Consider the following 22,509-nt stretch of genomic DNA (forward strand, 5'->3'; position numbering starts at 1 on the left):
CCCAGATCAACACCAATCTACAAAACTCTTACCTTTTTTTTGTATCCAACCACTTTGGAGTTAAGACAGTTAATGAATTTGATCTTGTGTGATTTAACGCAATGTTATATTGACTGATGAATAGCAGACTAAAAAAGTAAATGGTCTGGTTAGCTTTTATATTAAAGATCAAAGCTTTACTGCTTTGCCTGATGGACAATGTCTCCCCCATGTGCTCATATGGCATATAAGCAACCATATCCCATGTAATTACAGTTCACATGGAAGGGATGCACTAGAAGGTTCATGATGGCGAGAATCCCAGTGCACACTGGAGGAAATGAGAGCAATAGAGACACCAAGGAGCACAGAGTTAAGCAAAACACAAATAAACAATAATTTCAAACCCACATGCTTGTAGGAAATGTGTAGTGAATGGAACTTGGTATACTTATAGAAAGAATGCATGGCATAAAGTGAAATCCTCCACTGAAGCTAAAGGAAGGTTTTTTGTAGAAGGTGAGGACTCAACGTTTTCTGTGTTAAAAAAATAGTGTTTTTATTTTGATACTTTCTCGTTGTTATTTTATGAAATTATTTGTTAAGTTATTTAAACAATTTAATTTAGGGAGGTCAAACTCATTTTGCATCATGGGCCACATACATTAAACAGTTAACGGCTGTCTCAATTTTGCTACAGGATAAAGAGATATTGCTGTAGTAAATGAAAGAAAGCTGTCCACACAAATAAAGACATGTGTAATGTTACAGAAAAAATTATGGTAGTAATTACAATAATAGAAGAGTAATTCACAGAAATTCACAAAATAGTTTTTCCTCTGTGGACTCACTGCAAAACATAGAAATTTACAGCAGCTAGAGAAAAATCAGGCACTCTTCTGTGTTTTAACTGTTATTTTTTTTAATCAATTATTTAATTACTCTGGTATAGTATGGTTAGCGATGGGAGAGCTCTTTATCAGTAGGAAAAACTGTAAAAGCAATGACAAAACAGTAAAAACGTAGAAATCGATGCCCTCTCTCACATTTTCCAAAGCTCTCTAGCAGGCCAGATTGGAGTCTTTCCTGGGCCAAATGTGCCCCCCGAGCCTTATGTTTTACACCTTTGATTTAAATCCTTAATGTTAAATAAATAACATCATATGATAGACATAACATAAAAAAACAACTCTCCTTGTAACCATTTCATATGGACCACAGCATATGTAATGATAATCACCACTACTGGTTTGTATACAAACCAAAATACTACAGCGACTTGCTAAAATAATAGATGCTACCTTGTTACTAAATCAATGTGCATGCTAGCTCTGTAAAATGCATTATATATTTAACTCTCCCAATTATCTGATAGCATTAAAAAGTTGAGTCAGTATATTTATCAGGCCTCTTTGCTGTCAATCTCTTGATCGCTTTCCCAGCTAATTATCTGTGGGGAGCCCAAATGCTTTGGAGTTTATCTGTGAACTGTTTACAAAAGTCCTATCACACACATTCTGTGGTGCCTGTGTAGAGGAACATGAAATGCTCTTGTAGGACCACCAGCACTCAAAGCTCCTGCAAATCTTTGGACATCGGCATTACTTTTTTACTTCTGTCTGGAAAATACTTCTAAAGGTAGGCGTTTCCGATTTTGAAATACTGTATAGTTTTCAAGTAAAAACGCTTTCTTAGAGTTACTAAAAAGCTGTGTGTGTGTACTTGGTTTATGCAAATGTAGTTCTAAATGCAGCTTTGCAGTCTCTTTTTTATTTATTTTCAGTGGAAGGAAATTCTCACTTCTAATTCCACTATTTTAATTCTGAAATATACAGATACATATAAACCAAGCCTTGCTTTTTATGAATGATTTTTTTATATTAGCATTTCCTTAAATTGTTTTGTTTCTCCAGCATAGCCCCCTAATCATCCCATGTAGAAGAATGACCGGTGAGAAACTGTTACTGCCAATGATACTAATGTCTGTAGTGATGAGTTTATTACCAATGCAGACATCATATGGACAACACTTGCCAGAGGAGTCTTGCACTGTTCAGATCCTTGTCCCTGGACTCAAAGGCATGTAGCTCTTTGTTCTTTCTTACAAAATGCATACCAGACACCTTAAAAACCAAGAATAGACTCTATCTGATATAATAATTGTTTTTCTTCTGCTCTAAAAGGAGAACCCGGAGAAAAAGGACAAAAGGGAGCACCTGGGAGACCAGGAAGAGTTGGTCCGCCAGGGGAGACTGGTATATTTTATTCAGTTGCACCAAAAAAATATATTATAGAATGTGTTTGTTTGTTTTGTGAGTAAAAGTGCATTCCCCTAAAATGCAAATCTTTAAAGAGAGAATATTTTCCACATGCCCACATTTATAGATCTCCTCATTTTCTCATTACTACCACTAATACAAGAAAAACTGGGGTAAAGATCACATTTCTCGGGCTGATAATGTGCCGTTACATCACTACCAGGCCATCCAGAAATGGTCAAGTGTTTATATTAGGGTAAGAGGTCAAATGAGAAATGGTTTGTGGAATCCAGAGCTGTGGACAAGTGTTTATGGAAGACCTTAATGAGGAGTGAAGGGTGTTCTCTGAAGCATAGTCATCATTTTAATTAATTAACCTTTAGTGAAAGTAAAGATTTATTGTTTAATATATATAATTTTGCTTTCATTTGTGCTGTTTTAAGTTTGTCTTGACTATAAGATATACAGTATGTCTCTATCTTCATATGAACAATTTACTCATGTTGCATTCTTTTTAGGTCCACCTGGGGTCAAAGGACACAAAGGCATTATGGGACGTTATGGAAAAGTTGGCCCAAGTGGAATGAAAGGTGCTATAAGAAGCAGAGATGTACTGTCTGCACACTTTTTCAGGAATGCATCAATTATTTGTTTAGTGTGTTTTTATGATTGATAAATATTTACATCTCTGACGCAGGATCCAAGGGAGATCCAGGTGACCCTGGTACAAGGGGCCCAGACGGAGAGCCAGGTGGGTTCTAAAACCATCTTATTTTGTTTGTCAAACAGATGGCAGCAGGATTAGACAGACACATCTGTAAATGAATAAAGTCAACTTTGTGATAGTCCCACACATTTTTGTCTTATCAGGGGTTCCCTGTGAGTGTGCGCCAATTAGAAGGATGATTGGAGAAATGGACATTCTTGTGGCTCAGCTTTCCTCAGAACTAAAATTCATTAAAAATGGTAAAAGATTTGCAGTCTTTAAAAATGCTTTTGTATTTTAAAAAAAATATTTATCAGTTTTGGTATTTTGCTGATTTCCTGTCCTATAGAATTGAAAATGCGGGCATGTCAATGTGAAATTTATAGAAATACAAGTGCTCATTTTTCAGCACTGCCCTCCCCTGCAGCTGTTGCTGGCATTAAGGAAACAGACAGTAAAGTCTATCTGTTGGTGAAGGAAGCGAAGCGCTACACCGAGGCTGAGGGCTACTGCCAGACGAGGGGAGGGCACCTGGTCATGCCGAAGGATGAGGGAGCAAACGCAGCCATCGCAGGGTATATAACCGACGCTGGCCTGAGCAGAGTTTACATTGGCATTCATGACCTCGAGCGCGAAGGTGTTTTCACCTACGTAGATCACTCTCCCATGACCACTTTCAGCAAATGGAGAAAAGGAGAACCCAACAATGCCTATGATGATGAGGACTGTGCTGAGATGGTGACCTCTGGGGAGTGGACTGATGTGGCGTGCCACCCGACAATGTATTTTGTTTGTGAATTTGACAAGGACAACATCTGAGGCCAGTATATGTTAAACAGACTGCAGACTGGACAAATGTAATGGAGCAAAAACTGTAATCTTATTATTTTGCTGTATCCTCTATCTGTAAATATGAATACGAAATGATACGCAAGTTGTGCAAAGTAGTATACTTTCAACTTCCTTTTTGCTTATGAGCTAATAAGCTATTTATTTTCTGAACATACAAAATATCCAAATGTTTGTAAATTTTTTTTTTACGTCCTTGATACATACTGAAATAAATTAGTGTTTCCAAACGCATGCCAGGAACTGAGTTTTTATTTAATTCAGAAAATCCACTGAGCAATATTTGTAGCAGTACGATAGACAAACAGTGTAAATAAGCAAATATAGAGAGCTGTGGATTGTGTAGAAAAAAAAATACAATTAAAAGACATTCCAGTTGAGTGAATTTAATCAGATGAACAGAATACAGCATGCATTCCACATTCATGTGCTGTGCAATAAACATTTATACATAGTTTAAAAATAATTTTTTTGCACATTAGTTTTTGCTCTTGAACTAGTTGCGCTTATTTACTGCAGCAGTTAAAGCAAACTTATGGAAGAAATATACGATAAATGATGCAACACAAAGCTGCAGGAGTTAACACTACTACCTCACAGAAACAAGGTTCTCGGTTTGAATCCACTGGCTGGCTTCTGTGTGCAGAAGTTGGGCTCTTGGTGTCCAGGCTTCCTCCCACAGTCCAACGACGTGCATGCTAGTTTAACTGCTGGTTCTGAATTGGTCAGATGTGAGTGTGAACAGCTATTTGTCTCTGTGAGTTAGCCCGTCAATAGACTGGCGACCATGAACATGTATACATGCATGTCGCAAAATACTTATATGGCTTACATTATGTTTTAATCATTAAAGTGACCCATTTTATATTATTGTAAAATAACAAAATAATTACTTTTCTGTTGTAATTTCCACATGGACCATCGCCACCCAGTGGGCGAAAGCTCATCTTACAGCAAAAATCCCTTACAGGGGACTGAAGTCAGTGGCTGCTCCACATTTTATCTGTTATGTTAAGGAAAGCACAGGTGTTACAAAAAAAACAATAACTGTCATGCTAAAAGTGCAGAAGCCAGGAAATTCATTAATTTTAATGTTTACAGTTGTTCTTCTATTAGGTTGATTTTAGGCTGTTCTGTAGCACTGCATAAATACCAAGCAGTAATTGGTATATGTGCTAAATATGTCAAACATGAATCATATCAAAGTCAAATCATTGCGACAATGTCCTTCTGAAGTATGCAAACATCCTAACGAGTGAACACGGTAAGGTTCTCATGTATTATCCAGCGAGCAATGCAATTACACCGGAGTCACCTTACATCTTTATAACATTCACTCTGCACCTTAGTGTGCTGTAATAAATGGGAGTTTTAAAATGGATGGCACTGACCTTTAAGAGCGCCAAAGGAAACTCACCCACTGCTTCCCCTTGATTCCTGACATGACATATCACACTTTGGCTAAGCACAATTTGAATCACAGTTACCCTACGACATGTATCCTGGCTAAGAACTGATAAGAACTAATTGCTGGAGACTTTTATGACTTTGCATAAAATTCTGAAAACCATTTGATGCAGTGTCTAAAACCTGATCACATACTAAGCACATTGACATATTCTCGATTTGTAGTGTTAAATTAATGCTGCCAGGTTTTTTTTATATAAAAATAATTTGCCACCTAAAGTTTAAAATAAAAATAACAGATTACACATGACAATAATATGACAGCCTATTGTTTGCTGAATGACAGAAACAAGATATAACATACCTTAGATTAGTTTGACATTTTCATCTTTGAAAATCCTCCAACGGTTTGGTTGTGTGACTAATAGGAGATGTCTTGCGGCCCTGGCAGCTATTGTTTTAGGATGGGTGTCCCAGCTGAGATGATATCCTATTGCATCCCTCTAAGAAGAGGAATTTGAATATGCATGATGCATTTCTCCTAATAAAGCAGAACACCAGTCCCTTAAGAAATGAATAATTAATGCTGAGATGAATTATGTATTTAATTGACCAGGAGTTGTCCGCCATAAACCAATTAAGTGCCATTGTTGCAGCAATCTCTGGTTACCTTTGTAGTAAACAGTTTGGACAGCTCTGTCTAAAAGTGAAGGGGCTGCAGTCACTCTGCTACAGTTGTAATATACAATAGGAGTCTGTCAAAAATTTGAATGGGATACATGTTTTCTTCAAAAAAGAATACACTTCTTTGGCTTTCTATTATATTTATTATGTGTAGATTTCATTATTTTCAACATTTACATATGTTATGAGTGTATATAAATAAACACTGAGAGAAGATTGGAGTCAAACAGTAAATGTGTTTTATATTAGCGGATTAAACCTGGGAAAAAACTGCATCCCAAAAGGATGTACAGTGCTTAAAAAAGTTATTATGCATGCGAAAGTATCCTTGGGCAAGATTCCGAACCCGCAGTTACTCCCATTTATAATATGCCATAAACGTAAGAAAAAAAGGGGGAAAATAGAAATGTGTTGAAAACACGTTTAAAGCTAAAAAGTACTGAATTGAATTCACCATAACATTTCTGTCTGTTCAGGAATGAAAGTAAATAACAGCAATTTGGGATCTAAAAAATGAAGATAATAACAATAATAAAAAATAAACGACATATGCTTTGTTACAGCGTACTTTACATTGGGTAGTGGCCTAATAAATTTATTAAGCAATGAAATTCACCGCTGTGTTCTGTCAATTAGTTTCTCGTTAAATACCATGAGATTGAATCAGCCAGCTGGTAATGAAAATTAAAAATGAGTTTGTTTGTTTTTTAATACAGACCTATGAGCGGTTTAGCTAAATATGTAAAACCCACTGGGGTCACCCCACTGGTTGCCTTGGTAGCACCAGAGGTTTGGTATCGAACACTAAATTAACCTTAGCTACACAATAGAAGACACGACGAAGACGTGGATACGTATCTTAATACTACACCTCTCATGTGGAAGAACTGAGAAGCTGTCTCCAGTTACGTCTCCGGAGGCCAACAGAGCTGACACATTAACTTCTGACACCAAGGGCCACCGCTGTTTGTTGTTTGAAATCGTTCCCATTAGCTAACACAAGTATGCCCAGCACAACAGGGAGAAGTGACTTGCCACCCACAAAAATAATCGTCGTCTACAGGAACGGAGATGCCTATTTTCCCGGCAGGAAAGTAGTTGTGAATCCGCGGTACGTGCCATACTTTGACAACTTTTTGACATCTCTGACCAAAGGGATTGAAGCACCTTTTGGCGCTGTGAGGAGGCTCTACACCGCCACACAAGGCCACCAAGTTCACCATCTGGATGACCTTCAGCACGGGAGTGAGTATGTCGCGGCCGGAAATGAGGCGTTCAAGAAACTGAAGTAAGTGTCATGTTTTAGGGGTGTCCTGTCTGAGTTTACTTGTATATACTGGAATCTACAGGTTTTTTCTTTAGCTTCATTTGTTGGCAAGGGGATTTGACTAGGCTGGTACTTAATATTCATTAAAACGCTCTGAATATGTCAGTTTATCTTAAATAAAGTCTAATCTGTCTTTAAATGTGATCTTTTGGACCCAGTATTTTAGTCTAGTCAGCAGAGCACTGATCTTGAGCATACTTTTACATATATAACTATTTGATTTCAATTAGTTTTATCAGATCTAAAGATGCCTTACTCCCACATCCTTGCATAAGTTTCCTTGTACCTAAAGGTAATTTGATTTTTTTATTGCCTTCAAGTTATTGTGAAATAGCAGCCAAGAAGCCACAGAATAAGAAAAAAGAACAGGTAGGAGCAATGTTTTGTGTGTGTGGTCAGTTATAGTGAAACTTTTTTCATGTGTCCTTGTTTTAAGTTTAACCATTCTGCCTGAATGCTGATGCCATCCTTAAAATCTAAGTTGCTCATGAAGGTCCTGTCGAGACACATAAGATTAGATTTTGAGTGACGTGCTGAAAAAAAAAAACCCCACTCAGTTCCTCCTTTATGAAATTTTCAGATCCAACCTGTTGTTCACAGCAGGATAGTAGTTTCTGCCCGCTGGAAGAGAACTGCTGATGAGTCTTGCACAATAAAGTGAGTATTGATTTTAAACTGCATACATATTTTTCCACGGTGTTAAAAGAATAATGTTCTCTGCCGTGCTGTGCAATGCAAGAAACAATTCCATTTATTTATTCATGGATCTTTGTGTGTCGTGTTTTGTTTCATAGTGTCTTCACCAACGGAGAAGTGCTGGTTCCTCCGGCTCGAATACGGATCCCAAAGTATACCCTTAGAAGCTGGGAAAACGTTTTAGCTATGGTGACAGAGAAAGTGCGTCTTCGCACGGGTGCTGTTTTCAGGTAATGTCAGGACATTTAGTCATACATCATTTTTAAACTAGTTAACTGGAGTATCAGTGAAGGTTGTTTTCCTCTTGCCTTCTAATTTAGAACGTAATGTGATTAGTGGACACTTTACAGTCAATTTAAATGCAGAAAAATGATACTTGGGAAGGAGAGTAGAGGGACTTTTGCAATTAATTAGAGATCGAGACCATGTGTGGTTGTGATGTATTCAATAGATTTCATTCAGGCAAAGACGTAGCTGAAACTATCACTAAACATTACTGCAGTGAGTTGTTTTTCTTTATTTGAGCTTTCAGGCTTTGCACATTAAATGGACACCCTGTCTCCGGTCCCACTGAACTGGAGAACAACCACTACTATGTTGCAGTCGGTTCAGAAAAGTTTAAGGCTCTCCCATATTACCAGTGTGTCCCCAGGAGGGATTTGCTTAGGGAAAATAACATGACTGAAGGGTACGAGATGTGATCTTTCATGGCTTTTTCTATATGTCCAGAATAAACACTGGATTTGATTTTATTTCGATAAAGAAAGCAAAAATGTGTTTGTCAGTATTGTTTTTCCTTTTCTTCCCTGCAGCCAAGGCATCCTGCCCAGTACCAAAATCAAAAGATGTGCAAAGAATGTGGTGAGTGTTGATGCACTTTGCCATCTGGTCCTTCACGTTCTCCTAACGTGCTAAATTGGTACCCTTTTCCCCTGAACTCCCTCCGGGTCATTGTTGTAACACTTTGTTAGACTCACAGTTGAAAAGCGTATCTTTGCACACACAGCATTTCAATTAACATTTCCCACGTGTGAGACTTGTTGTGGGGGCGCAATTCGTTATGAAACACCACTATCATCAATCACTGTCTGCAGGAGGCATTGAGTTACCGTTGCTTTCCAGTTTGATGGGTAATTCCCACAGAGACAGGCTGGCCCACTTGATCAAGTGCAGTGAGCCTCATAGACAGATCATATGCACAAGGGGGACTTCGTTTACAGCAAACTAAAAGAAAAAGAAATCTCTTATTCAAACAAGAGCTGGGACTATTTGTATTGTGATTAAGTTGACAGTGAAATGCTGCGAACCCATACGGGGATTGCGCTGCTGTGGGCCCGAGATGAACACCAAATCACGTGATGAAGATGAGAACATGCCCACTCAGCAGGTCTAGGTAGAGATGGGCCCCACTGTGACAAATGTGCCTGACATGTGATTTTTATAACCATGAAAGATGACAGTGCTCTGGCAGATGTCAATTTTTGTTAGATATAGAAAAATGTCCCTTGCTTTATCTCCAGCTTTATCTGCATTGGATTGCCTTTGAATTTAGAAATAATTTGAATATTTATTAGTTATATATAAAAGATCTCTTCATTATATTAACAGCTATGCAGCCATAAAGCAGTAGATGAAAATTACATTGTTACGCAACTTTGCTTATCTGATACATTAGCTAATAAGACACAACAACCACAACTTTTGCCATTTCACTTAGTACCATGAGGTGGAGACAGAGACAGAGCTATGCCTGTGTTTTGCATCCTTCGTTTCAGTGTAGTGTTAGTCACTAGACATGAGGCTGCCACATTTTACTTTCCTCGCCTCTGTGTCTGATCCCTCATGAATTTGTAAACATGATCTGACCAGTTAATAAGGGCCTTTCAGAGGGGGAGATATGCAAGTGACAAAAAATTACCCAATCTGTCTTGATCTGTCAGCTGTTTAGCTTACTGATTACACATACATTTATAGGGTCGTGTCCATCATTAATTTCAGTTTGACCTCACAAAACAACAGCAGTCTGATTTGAAACGCCCGTAAAAAAAGACCCTTTAAACATGCCCACTGAGGTTGTGTAAAATGTAACCTTGCTCTGCACGGGAGCCGTGTCTGTCCTGTCCGCACCGGCGGCGGACCCGTTTCTGCACTGCTGGACGGGACATCTGGTGTGGAGCAACCACCGACTAAACTGACAGCTCTGCAGAGTGTAATAATGAAACTCTCCAGCACATCGTGTTCCCATTGGAAGCAAGCATGCTGTATATGCTGAGTTAAGTGTTTTACAGACATGATGAGGTAGAAACTTTTGAGGTAGACATAGCATAAAGAGAAGATTAATAGGGGAGAGAGGAATACAAAGAGACAAAGCGAAAAAGAGAACAACGGCGTGCATCGTGCAGTACACTTAGTTATTATGGCAATCGTTATTATGGCAGTTAAGCAGTGCTTTATATGTGCTCCACATAAAGAGCCCTGTGTAAAAAAAAAAAAAAAGCCCAGAAAGGCTGACTAAACCTTTAATATCTGTGCTTTCTGACATCATTGATGATTTGCTGCTTCTCCTCGTTTCCTCTGTTTCCCATGTATGAGCTCATTGGTTAGGGGAAATAGCAATGCCCCGAGGAAGACTTTACCCCCTCGCTGCTGCCAGTGTGTCTACTCACTGAGGACTCGGCCCTGGGAGTGGCTCAGACTGATATCACAGTCAGTATGGCTGGAGGCTGGTCAGTCCAATTGTTTAGGACCCCCTTTTTTCCCCTGGCTATCATATCACCGTGTCCTCTTGTTGACTCCAGTTTTTGGCCACACGAGAGAGCCACAGATTACTTGCTGTCCAGCCCTCCTGAGCCCCCTTCACACTAACTCTAGCACTCTCTTTGTCTTTCTCTCTCTCTGTCTCTGGAGCCTGATGACACACACAGTTGTCTGCTCCCGCAGGACCTGGTACTGTAGATATGTAATGCAGACCGAGAGGCTATACTGTATGACCTCAGCTTTTCCACTGCCATGTCTCTACTTCTGCTGCTGCTTGTTTTTGCAATCTTCCGGCTCCTTCAGCACCCCTCGTCCTCTGCTTTCTCCTCCCCTGTGCCCTGCTTGCCACTCTCCCTGAGCGAGACAGCTTTGGATTGAGCTCGGTTTATTTAAATACCATCTATTTACATCTCACCACAAGCAAGAAAACAAGCTGCTCAATATTTGATGGGCCAGATAGAGTTTGATTTAAAACTTTATCGCAAAGTTGTTTCACATCACTCGCAGATGAACCGAGGTTACAGGAGCTGAATTAGCAGCTTATCACCGCGACGGTGCCACTGCTCCTTTGTCTTTGATCTCATGCGGCCGCGGACACCGCCGCGCTAGAACATGAACTCTCTTTCAACTCTCCTCCTCTGAATATAGCAGACAAACTTCACACTTCTTTTGTTCTTTTACTTTTTTTTTTCTCCCTCAGCCCACTAACGGCTGTATAAATTCAAAAGAATATCAACAGACTTTGCCTCTGCATTAAAGTAAGCAAACAAGTGCAGAAACAACGCCGCTATTCCCCGGACTCCATGTTAGTGAGCTTGCAAACACCACTGCCAGAAGTGTATTCTGGTGGAAGCCCGAGATCACTACACTATCCCCCGAGCCAGCCCAGGGATCCTGCAGTAAAGAGCACTGTAGCTGAAAAGTCACATTAAGTCAGCTCTCTCTCTCGATCTCTATGTCTGTGTCTCTCATTCTCTGTAAGGGAGACATACCTCACCTTGCTACCTGCGGAGGGGATGAGGAGCCTGCGAGGAGAAAATTGCCTTTTGTGGAAGCATTAATTCAGATGTGTACCCTGCTGTCTGAACATCACTGAACTCTCCCCACTGCTCTCTCTCTCTCTTCTCTTCCTCTCTCACTCCTTTGCTCTCCCACCATGCAACTGAGTCCCAAACCTTTTTTTTCCTCCCCTCCCCATCAATAACCTTCTGCTGTCTGCTGCTGAAGAATAAGTTATTCCCTACGACTCCCTCCCTTTCCCTTTAAGCTTGTTTGGATTTTCATTGTTTGATCTGGGTTGATAAATAAGACAAATGCAGTTAGAAATTCATGGCTGCCCTATTTCATCAATAAATGATTAGTTTGCCACGCTCCCTAGTGATTGATAGGTTGTGCACGGGATGTATTGGAACCAGATGAATTCAATACAGTAGGAGTCAGCGGGGAGTTACAAAACATATCAGCTCATGAAAAATTGAGGTCAATGGAAAATGTAAAAAAGCTGCTGAAAAAAGAGGAGAAACAAGCCTTCCTGTCTTGTTTTCTTGTTTTACTTCTTCCTCTTTACAAAATGAGCGATAAGTCAATGATGAATCACAGACCGAATGTGAGGACATATACCTTAATCCGGGCCTCTCTGCTCTCCTCTCTTTTGTACCTCCATGTGGTTTGCTCAGACAAGCTCTGGAGAAGACCTTGAGCACACAGCCAGGGGCCAGACAAAGAAACTCACAGCCAAGGCAGAGAGAACCAAACAACAAGGGCAGGTGTCCAAGAACCCAGTTCTCTTCCCCCCAGTGGGTAAGCAGAGCACTATAGAAATATTGTCTTTACTGCCTCGCTCTCTAGCCCCTCTGTCCGCAGAGTTTTTGTTTTCTTTCTTTTTTGTTGTTGTTGTTGTTCTTCAACACTTTCTTCTTCGCTATGATGACAGAAAGAAACCTGTTGGATTTTGAAGACCATCTATGCGCTTTGTGTAAAGCATGTTTGTGTTTGCAACTGTACATTTGTAAGTCTTCTGTGTGTGTAAGTAAAGAGATGTAACTCCTAGTCTGTGCTGATAATGCAGAAAATCTGCCATTTGGCAGGTGAAGGAGATTTCTTTGGAATCTCAGCCTGTTCTTTTTAAGTCCAAACAGAACAGAGCTGTGCGCCGTTTCAAAGGAACACTGCTCTTTTCTGTGAATATTAATAAAGAAAAAGACTTCAAACACTATCAAGGGGGCTTAAATCATAGATGAATTCAATCAGGCCATTTTGTTGAATACGTATCCTGAAAGCCTGGTTAACTATCTAGGGGGAAACAAAAATGCTCTTATTTTCTCTTGATGCAGGAATCAAGATGGTAATGAGTTATTAATCTTAAGCAACACTGACAGAAGTAAAGACAAATATTCTTTGTGTGCTTTAAATGTGATACTCAGTATATCAATAATAATAACACTGTCTGTATCTACTCATGCAGTTGTTGTTGTGCCATCTGTGCGCAGTAGTACGATTGCTTCACTTGAAAAACACATACTGGTATGGTAGCATTCGCAGGCTAATTGCTACTGTTTGAATCCTGCCATGATTTCATATGTTGTGACTGAGATACTCAGTTCTCAGGACACATTTCTGCTTACTACTGTATCTGTAACCACATTAGCAAAGTCCCTAAAGTTAAAAAGCAAAGTTTTATGTCTTCTTTATAATTATATCAGCTCTTAAAACCCTTCATACAGACAATAGCTCTGTGCAGTGTTCACAAGATTAATCTGGAATGAGGTCAGAGATTTAAGACTTTTTATAGATTTCTAGACAAAAAAGTAATTCTAAGCTTTTTTGTGGTTGTGTAAATGTCTCTTTTCACTTAACACATGAAGCAGAGGCATTTTTTGTTTACATTGTCTTTTAGTGTTTTCGATGATAAATCTTGCATGTGTGGTTATTTATTATTTAAATTAAATTACTTAGGGCAATTGAAGTAGATTTAAGTTCAAGAGCATGTTTCATTATTCACATTCTACGCCGTATCAGATCTAGCAGACGAAAAGGAATTTGTTTACAAGGGTGACGTTGCTGTATGAGGCACGTCCCCACATGCATCAAGAGCAGCCTGTCACTGTCAGGATGTAACCCTGGACCAAAAGTTCACGCCGGCTGGCCATATTTGTGGCAGGGCAGCTGTGGCTTTCTGTGGCCCTTAAGTCTGGGGGACCACTATAAATAAATAAATGGCTTGACAGCAACATTGATCTCTTGTGAAGTTGAACAGGAGTAGAGAGGAGAGAGAAAGCGAGTGTGTAGAAGAATGAGACGGCGACTGCCAGCAGATGAGGTAATTGTGATTAATCACTTTTCTCAGAGGGCAGCGTGTTCAATGCACAAAACAAAAGGAGTGAGATGGCAGGAGCAGCAGAGGTGCAGGAAGACCGCCAGTTGAAGGTGGATCTGCCAATTGATCAGGTAAAACATAATCCCATACTGTAGCGCTACAGTCTGATGAGGTCCTTAAAGCTCGCAGTTATTTAACAGCTTGGCCTGATATCAGACAGGAAATAAGAAGTGATTTGAGTGTGAAAACACAGCACTGCCAGAGAAAAACATAACCCACGTGAACATGGAGAAACATGTAAAGCTCCTTGGCTCCTTGCGGATTTTATTACGCTTTATATGTCAGTTATTATAATTTTTACAGCTCGTCATTGGAGACACACTAAAGTATACAAGTTGATCATCACAACAAGCTGTTTGCATTTGATGTAAAATGAAAGGGTTAGATGAAAGACGTGCCTGCAGCTTTAGTAACCTCTCTCCCCCCCATCGGTGTTCTTCCTATTAAGCTTTACCTTTCTGTATGTTTCCCAACATCAAACGGAATTGCGAATATACTTCTAGTACAGTATAATACTATTTTCTGCTCAGAATAAGGGCTCATGAATGCTCAGCAGAACAAGCTACATAAATATATAAATATTGTAAAATCAATACAGCACTACAGTACAGTGTAAGCCAAAGGGGATCTTATGTGTTTTTTCCCCCTCCCTGCAGGTTGAGGCCAAGATAGTTGAAGAGGAGTATGAAGATGGGAATCGTTGTGCGAGTTCCTGCAAGGCCTCCCTCCGTGATTCAGATGACTCGAGTACGCAAAGGTCTTCCACCACAGATTCCGGGAAAAATGTAAGTACACTTATTATTAGTTTAATGCAGTTAGTATTTCACATTCAGTTCATTTTTACTTTATTATTATGTCCAATTTTCTCATTTCCTTTTGGATTAGGTCACATAAAAAATGGTCTAACCAGCAATTATGGTAATGATCATTTCCATAATTGTAATAGGGTCACATAGACCTGCTTTCAGCAACTATACTTTCACTTAATGCACGTGTAACATTTTTTTCTGTCTCCATGGTTATTTTGGTGTATTTGCTATTTACTAACACAATCTTTCTAAGGGGCAGAAGGGAACATTAAAAGGTACAGAACACATTACTAGTACTACAAAGGATTTAAATTACCTGTGTCTCAGTTACGTTTTTGTAGGACGCGTTTAGAGCCAAGCTGTCGCCCCAGATACTGCAAATCATGGAGTTTTCATGGTTGAAAAAGAGGCCCATAATAATAATATGCAGTTGTATTTGATGTCTGTCCTTTACTCTGGTTATTGTGCGCATTAACATTGATGAAGTGGCGAGTGAGCTGTGTATACAGATGTTGTTGCACGGATCTGTGGTCCCCCCGAAATTACGCTCATTTAAATAAACTTATTTTGCTCTAATAATCCTCGAGGGACAGCGATATGAAGCCGTGTAACTGTGATAAATGCACACAATAGTTGGGTGATATTACTATTCCATGCAATTTCATTCGGCTTTGAAATGAGAAGATATTGAGTCTTATTTAAGCAATCAATAACCTAGAACATTTCGTTTTAATGAAAACTATAATTTTAAGCAGTGGCAATTACACCGTAGGGGAATGTTTTGGTGTGGTGATGATTTTGCTGCCGTATGCACTTTTGCAATAAAGATATTCTTCGTGGGATAATTATTGACTTCTGGGGGTCGGTTATGACCCTGGCTAAAGACCTCATCAATAGCTTAATTCATTACTTATCACTTTTAGTCATACATGAATATTGCTGATTCAGATTTACTATGGATTGGGGTGGAGTGACCATTAGATAATGGGAAATAATAATAATGATAATCCCTGTATGGACTCAGCTATGTTTGCAATAATCATCTTGCCAAGTAGCTTTTGATCTGTCAGCGAATGGAGAGTGGCATAAGATGGAATTTTAGCTGAAAGAACAAATCCTAAGCAAAAATAACTCTAGTTTGCAGTAAAAGTGTGTCAGCACTTTTAATCAGACCGGCTGCCTTACCAAACTTTGATTTGTTTATGTTCATTAATGTTTTATCAGCACTGTACTTACATTATAGTTAAATGCCTTTGTCAAGCCAGAAATAATAGCTCTGCAGGTAAGACTTACCTTACCTAACGTCTAATCATCCTTCATGCATACTCATACTTGTTTTTTCCCACTGAGGCCAAACAAGCTGTCGCTGTCTCGTTGTCAGCAACCTCATCATTTAGAGGGCTGTGAATAATAATGAGGGATAACTGCACTGCTATGACTCATACTTTCAGCTGAGTCCAGACAGATTTCCTCCCACTCCGGTGCTCGTGAAATGCCCCGTGTACTCTGTATACGTGCATGTATATGGTAGATATTGATGACCAAATTCAATTACATGATTACATTTTCAGTTGAAGCTTTAAATGATTTATTGCAGTGCATTTAAATAGTGAATACATTTGCAGACAGTACAGCGGTGAGGCGGTGCTGTGCATGTGGTATTGACCTGTGTGGTCCAGGCCAAGGAAAGAATAACGAGATTCAGCGTCTCTGCCAAGTGGAGATGTCCGCTGAGAGTGAACACAGGCTATCTTGGTGTTAGGAAGCAAAGGATGGCGGGCTGGAGCTTGATGCACATTTATCAAAGCTGCTCTTACACTCACTCCACTGACTTTTGTTGGGCTCTCTGCAGGTTGGCTTTTCCTTTAGAGTGCACTCTGTTAAGGATCTGATTGATTTCATGACGGCCTACTCTGTCTGTATTGTAGATGTCATACACTTTGAGGAAATGTGGACAAGGGTAGATTTGTACTCACCAGTGTAATATTGTGTTCACAATTATCATTTGTTTTGATTTAACAGTATCGGCTGATTTATCAGCCAGTCGGCTAAGCATTTTTTCTTAATTAATATTGTTGGAAATGCCAATGAAACTAGGTATGCTTGATCAATTGCCTTCCTCTCCTTAAGAATTTTGTGATAAAAAAAATCAAATCAATATTGACCACACCATTGATCCATTCCTCTTCTTTCTCCGTTGCATTTGTCTTTCATCTGTTTTCCTGCTGCTCTTCCATGAAGCTTAGGTTAGCCATTTCATAGACCTTAGTCTCCACATGCAAGGTCAACTATAATCAACTCTAGACAATGTCACCGCCTTGCTTTTCCAGAGAGCTAAGCGGAGGAAGACGACTCCTCTGGGCTTTTAAGGACCTGCAGTATTATACCATTCAATTACTGTTCATTAGACAGTGTACAGCCATTAATCAGACTGAGATGTTCTGCTAGTCCTCAGCGGGGACAATGAACTGGAGAAATTTATTCTGGCTTCCTGTCTAGGCCACTGTTTAGTGGTAGGGAGAGAGATGACACATGGGAGCGCGCTGAAGCTTTCAGTGCTCCACTCTCCCTGGTATCTGTTTTCAAGTGAACTTCTTCACTTCACGCAGCCCCGTCGCTGAATTTCAAAAACACGGGCTTTGTCAGAGATTTACTGCATATGTGGGAGAGTATTACAAATCTGATATATCACCGAAAGGGGAGAAAGCTGACAGATTAACTGATTAGCGCTTCATATGCATTGAATATGACTAGATGATGATATGAAAAGTGGATTTATGTTTTCCAGGAGGCTAAAGAGAGGGAGGCGTCTTCCAAGCTCGGCAGAACACGGTCGCAGATGTCCCTGTTTTTCAAGGGTATGTTCATCAAAGCATAAAGCCTGGTAGGAGATCAGTGGCAGCCCCCATGTTCCTCTCCACAGCACCTAATGCACCCATAAAGAGACCGCTAATACACTCGGCATTACCAGTTCCTCCCTGACATTGCATGTCGCTGGAACCGCAACCACCTCTCAACATCTGGGAGAGCTTTATAGCGTGCTTTATGGAGAGCATGTGGTTGAGTTTTTTTTCTTTTTGACTCCCTAATCTAAGATGACTTATTCTAGTATTAAAGGCACCTGCACATCAAGGTGTGCCATGCTCAGGGCTGGCATTGTTCACCACTCTTTATATTTCCCATGTTGTTTGCAATCTTGAACCATTCAGACAGAATAAGAATTATACATACTTATGTTACCATTAGGAAAAAATTTTTTTAATTGGCTTTACATGAGCTGGCCTTTATATAATTATTTAAAAAAGAACATATCTGAATGAATTATGAAAAAAATGTACCATGAACTTTTTTTCCCCTTTTTATGGAGGTGAGAGTAACCTAGCTGAACCTCAACCAAAACAATGACATTCTCCTTTCTTGGGGAATGTGCCTTGCAGTTGGTTCAAGCAATTTCGTTATAATTGCCTACAGAACATTGGCTTTGATTTTTAGGACCATTCACTGGTTTCACAATATCGTCTTCTGTCCCTGGAGGAAATTCCGAAGGTGACTAAATAAAGCAGGATGCGAATCCCTGCAGGTGGTTATCTCTGTCTGCCCTTCAGTTTGAGGTTCGCTCTGTCGGTGTCCAGGAAATCACTGCATCCAGCGCTAACAGCGGGCCTCCTACCTCCCTCATCTGCCATCCATATACACTCACATATGCACAGAGTTATCTAACAGACAGGAGGTTAGATTAAATGTTTCTCTTATACAGCTGCACATGATTTTTGTGTACATACATGCATTCTCTTTCAATTATCTTCATATTGATAGTAGCAGAGGATGCAAGGCAGCCCCGTACACTCCAGTGAGTGATTTCCCTGCAGAATATCAGTGGGCACTACAGGGGGCATTCGAAATAAATCACAGCACGTTATTGCTTGCCGACTTGAGACCCACATCCACATTTTTCTGTCTCTATCACATTGCGTTGTTGTTGCTGTTTATGAATTGTTCTGCATCATTCATACCTCATATTCTCCAGCTGTCACAGTGGATCTGCAGATGACACAGATGCACAGCATAACTGGAGAGTCAGCGGAGGGAAAAGGGATGTGATAGGAAATGCAAGTTATCTCTAACAGAATCATACCTGCCTGCCACCTGCTTTGCATCAAAATGTCAATATGTGAACGAGTTTTTATTCTAGAAGGTTTTTTTGGCACAGTTTTCTAAGAGCAAATCAACCATCAAAGCATTTGGCCTGCTTTTTTCCACATTTTTTTTTTAACTCAGGAGAATTGCGTCTTGATGTCCACATATAATAGGAAGAGAAACTGGCTTCAGTTTGGTGGAGATTCTCCTTCAAAAGTTATTGGCACCATGTACAATGGCTTTATAATTTATGAGAACTGTTAGGCCCTCTGACAGAAGTTGTAAAGCATCTTGACTGATTGGGTAGATATAGGATGTGTGCAGTCATGGCATATTGTTGCCTGCATGTGCGTGCGGCATGCACAGTTCCACGGCTTGCTCTGTCACAGATAAATTACTCCACACAGTCAAATTAAGTTGTTGTAAATCACCTCGTGGACCCGAGACTAGTCCTGAGTGACGACCTTTACGCCTATTTGACTTTAACTCTTATTTATGTTAATCACATCTGTATTATGCCCACAGTAAAACTGTGTCATATTTGAAAAGGTCATTGTTTTCTGGAAAAGAATAGAACTGTGACACACACACACACACACACACACACACACACACACACACACACACACACAAGCTTTGTTTATTAGCACGTGAAGTAAGACTTCAAAATTTTGCATGGTTACCAGTTTTTGTGTTTTTCTTTTTCAAACTCTTTTTACAGGAAGAAAATTGAAACTTCAACATTAGTTGTTTAGATCTGCATGAGATTCACTCCAGAGGTATGCTCTATAAAAACACTATAAATGATTTCATCGATTGAACTTTTAGCTCAAATGCACAAAATATATTGTTGTGTAGTCGAGCTGCATATAAAGCACAGCAGTGTTCATTAATCATACAGCATGTACAAATTATAACAATTTGTGCACGTTACGATTACCTGGTGGGAAATGATTATGAAATCCCCGTACGAAGAGTCTGATTATAGCTTTGGCAGTAAATAATCTCATGTTCAATGGCTGTTAATCCTGTTTACTACAGAATATATAGCATATTCTTCATTTGCTTTTTATTATCTTTCAGTTTTTATTAAATCAAATATCAGACTGTCTCCACTTCCAATGACAAAAAGCAGCCTTTCTTCAAAGTTGGAAGAAAACATATGCTTTTCTTCTTATTCAGCATATACATGTCGTGAGTGGCCTTCAAGAAGCTGCGCGTCTCAATGTTTTTTTTCTCTATAATTTACCATGGTGAAGAATAAGAAGGACCAAAGGCTGTGTGTTAGAAATCAGCCATTGTGATGTGAAAGAGGCATCTGTGTGTGATCTTCGCAACACTTGAGACGACAGGCTCTGTGAAGTGCACCACTGCCCAGTTACACATGAGCTTTGATTGCTAGTTTGTTCTGTGCGTAGCCCCATAGCTTTGAACTGTGTCTCAAGATGAAAGCCAACCTTGTCCACAGTATGTCCACTGCAGACCGCTGCTGTTGCTTATTTGCTTCAGGCATGATCAAGAGCTTTGGGACTATTCTTTTTTTACAGTTTTTTACCATACTGCATTATGTATAATTTATCATACAGTGGATCCTGAGACAGCACCCTGTCTCCACTCCATTTTAATTTAAAGCCTCTTCTCTCTTTCCGTATCTTGCATTGACTGTGGTCAGTGTATGATACCACTCAGGTATGTCTTTGTTGTGTCCAGTTAACAGACTTTGATATTTGTGGCATTGGAGCATGCCCACAAAAAAAGAAGAAAAACTCAGTTCCTTTTCTCTCTCTCTCTCTCTCTTGTCCTCTCTTTGCAACCCTCTCTCTGTTTCTCAGAATCATAGAATACAGTGTCACACTGCTAAGGACCAGACGTCCTCATTCTCTTCTGTCTCAAGAAGCCAGCTGCTCATGTATAAGATGAAACAGTGTTATAAACCAAATAAAAATGTCTTTTCTCCTGACAGCCCCGGCGTGAATATATGGCCTCTTATTCCAGTGAATATATTGCATAATTATGTATGGTTATGAATATTACATGGAGCCTCACACTGGGTGCATGGTAAGACGCCTAATTGCAGAGTTTAATTATTAAGAAGCAAAGGTCCTGAGCGGGCTTTGCGAGAAGCACTTTTGATAAATTATTTTTTGCAGTTTTCTGATGAATTATTTTGGGGGCTTGTGTCTAATCAGCGGGCATAGTGGACGGCGTAACTGCTCTTGAGAGGGACTTATCTTCCCATGGAGAGGAATTACTATGCTGATTAAATCCACTGAAATCAACTAATAACTTAATGATATTGGAGTGGCCCAAAAAAAAAAAAAAAAAAAGAATCATTGCCTCTCATAGTGCTGGCCATGAATAACACAAGGGCACAGTGATGGGTAGAATGAGGGCTATTGCTGTTGACCTTGGGGCACAGCTTTAATATTTCTCTGTAACACGAGGGAGGGAAAGTGTGTGATGGTATGTACTAAAGCAAACCTCATTTTAAATAGTGTCATAGTGCTTTACTTTATACTTCATATAAAGCACTTCAAGGAAAAAGTCCAGAGAGGCTGACTAAACAAGGAATAATAAACTAGATCACCCTCAAGTACTGCCAAATCCACAAAGCACAGTTGCTTGTGTAACTACAGCACTTTGCTACAGCCACATCTTCCTCTCCAGCATGTACTATAGCTTAGACACCCACACAGTGTTGCTCAAGTGTTATATATTCACTTCAAATGCTCACTGCATTGAGAAAAGTTTAAGGGTTGACCTCAGTTTTATGTCAAAAGACATTTCAAAAATGGATAAAGCAGACTTCTCCGCATGTTACCTCAAATACAGAACTATTGCACTTGATGTATTCTTCCATAAAAGCTAATGGCTGTAATGCTGACAGTAAGAGTCACTGACCCACTTAATCACAGTTCTATATCACGCTGTGATGTTGCGAAATTTAGTTCACTATAAATGTGGGATAAAATGCGAGGGAATAGTGGTGCTCCTTCCTTTCACCTCCTACAAAATGAATACTGGTCTAGCACATATGAAAGGGAGTGCAGCTGCTTTTCTTCAGATAGCACAAATATGTGAATAATTGATCGATATTGATGTGAAAATCACCTAAGTGTAACCAGGAGCTGTTTGTTTGGAAGCCTCCCATGGAGTGCAGGAGTCTAGCCATCTGCCAATAACACGTCAGTCATCGTGCGCGGCGGGCACTCTGACTGATTCACAGAGCTGAACAATTGTTCTCAGTGTGATGTTTCTGTAAATCACACATTCTGCTTTTAACCAATGCTTGACGCTTGCTTTGAATGTTTCAGGTTGGTTTCAGTCAGGGGTCCGCAATGCTGTCTGGAAGTAATGGGTATATACCGATTCGGTTTTCTAGTTGTTATATAATTGCAGTGATTATAAATTATAGATTTGTGTTTGCATTTAATCTATAGAACTCAGCGAAACAGATGATGCATCTACATACACAATGTAATACTCTGCAAAATTCTTGAGCCATGCCTCACTACACGGAAAGT

General features: G+C 39.7%; 2 protein-coding genes across 5 annotated transcripts; both read left to right on the plus strand.

The window, feature by feature from the left end:
• The first annotated feature begins 1,451 nt into the window (after window positions 1-1,451).
• Window positions 1,452-4,026, plus strand: colec11 (collectin sub-family member 11). Of its 2 annotated transcripts, none has more exons than XM_026152334.2 (7): window positions 1,452-1,617; window positions 1,893-2,058; window positions 2,163-2,234; window positions 2,756-2,827; window positions 2,935-2,988; window positions 3,108-3,203; window positions 3,371-4,026. In XM_026152334.2, the coding sequence occupies exons 2-7, from the start codon at window positions 1,923-1,925 to the stop codon at window positions 3,760-3,762; spliced, it is 822 nt and encodes a 273-aa protein (XP_026008119.1). In that variant the 5' UTR covers window positions 1,452-1,617; window positions 1,893-1,922; the 3' UTR covers window positions 3,763-4,026. The 2 variants fall into 2 exon arrangements, with proteins under 2 accessions (XP_026008119.1, XP_026008118.1); XM_026152333.2 differs by having other exon boundaries at window positions 1,487-1,617; window positions 3,353-4,026.
• A 2,725-nt stretch (window positions 4,027-6,751) lies between these two features.
• dcdc2c (doublecortin domain containing 2C) lies at window positions 6,752-20,947 on the plus strand. 3 transcript variants are annotated; one of them, XM_026152355.2, is made up of 12 exons: window positions 6,752-7,171; window positions 7,531-7,579; window positions 7,791-7,867; window positions 8,005-8,136; window positions 8,439-8,594; window positions 8,719-8,767; window positions 12,340-12,463; window positions 14,010-14,110; window positions 14,696-14,824; window positions 17,637-17,706; window positions 19,707-19,764; window positions 20,818-20,947. In XM_026152355.2, the coding sequence occupies exons 1-11, from the start codon at window positions 6,888-6,890 to the stop codon at window positions 19,730-19,732; spliced, it is 1,197 nt and encodes a 398-aa protein (XP_026008140.1). In that variant the 5' UTR covers window positions 6,752-6,887; the 3' UTR covers window positions 19,733-19,764; window positions 20,818-20,947. The 3 variants fall into 3 exon arrangements, with proteins under 3 accessions (XP_026008140.1, XP_080149785.1, XP_026008143.1); XM_080293659.1 differs by lacking the exon at window positions 17,637-17,706; XM_026152358.2 differs by lacking the exon at window positions 8,439-8,594.
• The last annotated feature ends 1,562 nt before the right edge of the window (window positions 20,948-22,509 follow it).

The sequence above is a fragment of the Astatotilapia calliptera genome, chromosome 19 (assembly GCF_964374335.1).
Source record: "Astatotilapia calliptera chromosome 19, fAstCal68.1, whole genome shotgun sequence".
In the NCBI taxonomy this organism is placed as follows: domain Eukaryota; kingdom Metazoa; phylum Chordata; class Actinopteri; order Cichliformes; family Cichlidae; genus Astatotilapia; species Astatotilapia calliptera.

Excerpts from the sequence above, each read along its gene's own strand:
- colec11 (XM_026152333.2), top strand. The coding sequence starts at position 1,923 with ATGACCGGTGAGAAACTGTTACTGCCAATGATACTAATGTCTGTAGTG. Across the intron at positions 2,059-2,162 it reads CCTTGTCCCTGGACTCAAAG|GAGAACCCGGAGAAAAAGGA; the intron begins GCATGTAGCTCT and ends CTGCTCTAAAAG. Across the intron at positions 2,235-2,755 it reads TGGTCCGCCAGGGGAGACTG|GTCCACCTGGGGTCAAAGGA; the intron begins GTATATTTTATT and ends CATTCTTTTTAG.
- dcdc2c (XM_026152355.2), top strand. The coding sequence starts at position 6,888 with ATGCCCAGCACAACAGGGAGAAGTGACTTGCCACCCACAAAAATAATC. Across the intron at positions 7,172-7,530 it reads GAGGCGTTCAAGAAACTGAA|TTATTGTGAAATAGCAGCCA; the intron begins GTAAGTGTCATG and ends ATTGCCTTCAAG. Across the intron at positions 14,825-17,636 it reads CCACAGATTCCGGGAAAAAT|GAGGCTAAAGAGAGGGAGGC; the intron begins GTAAGTACACTT and ends TATGTTTTCCAG.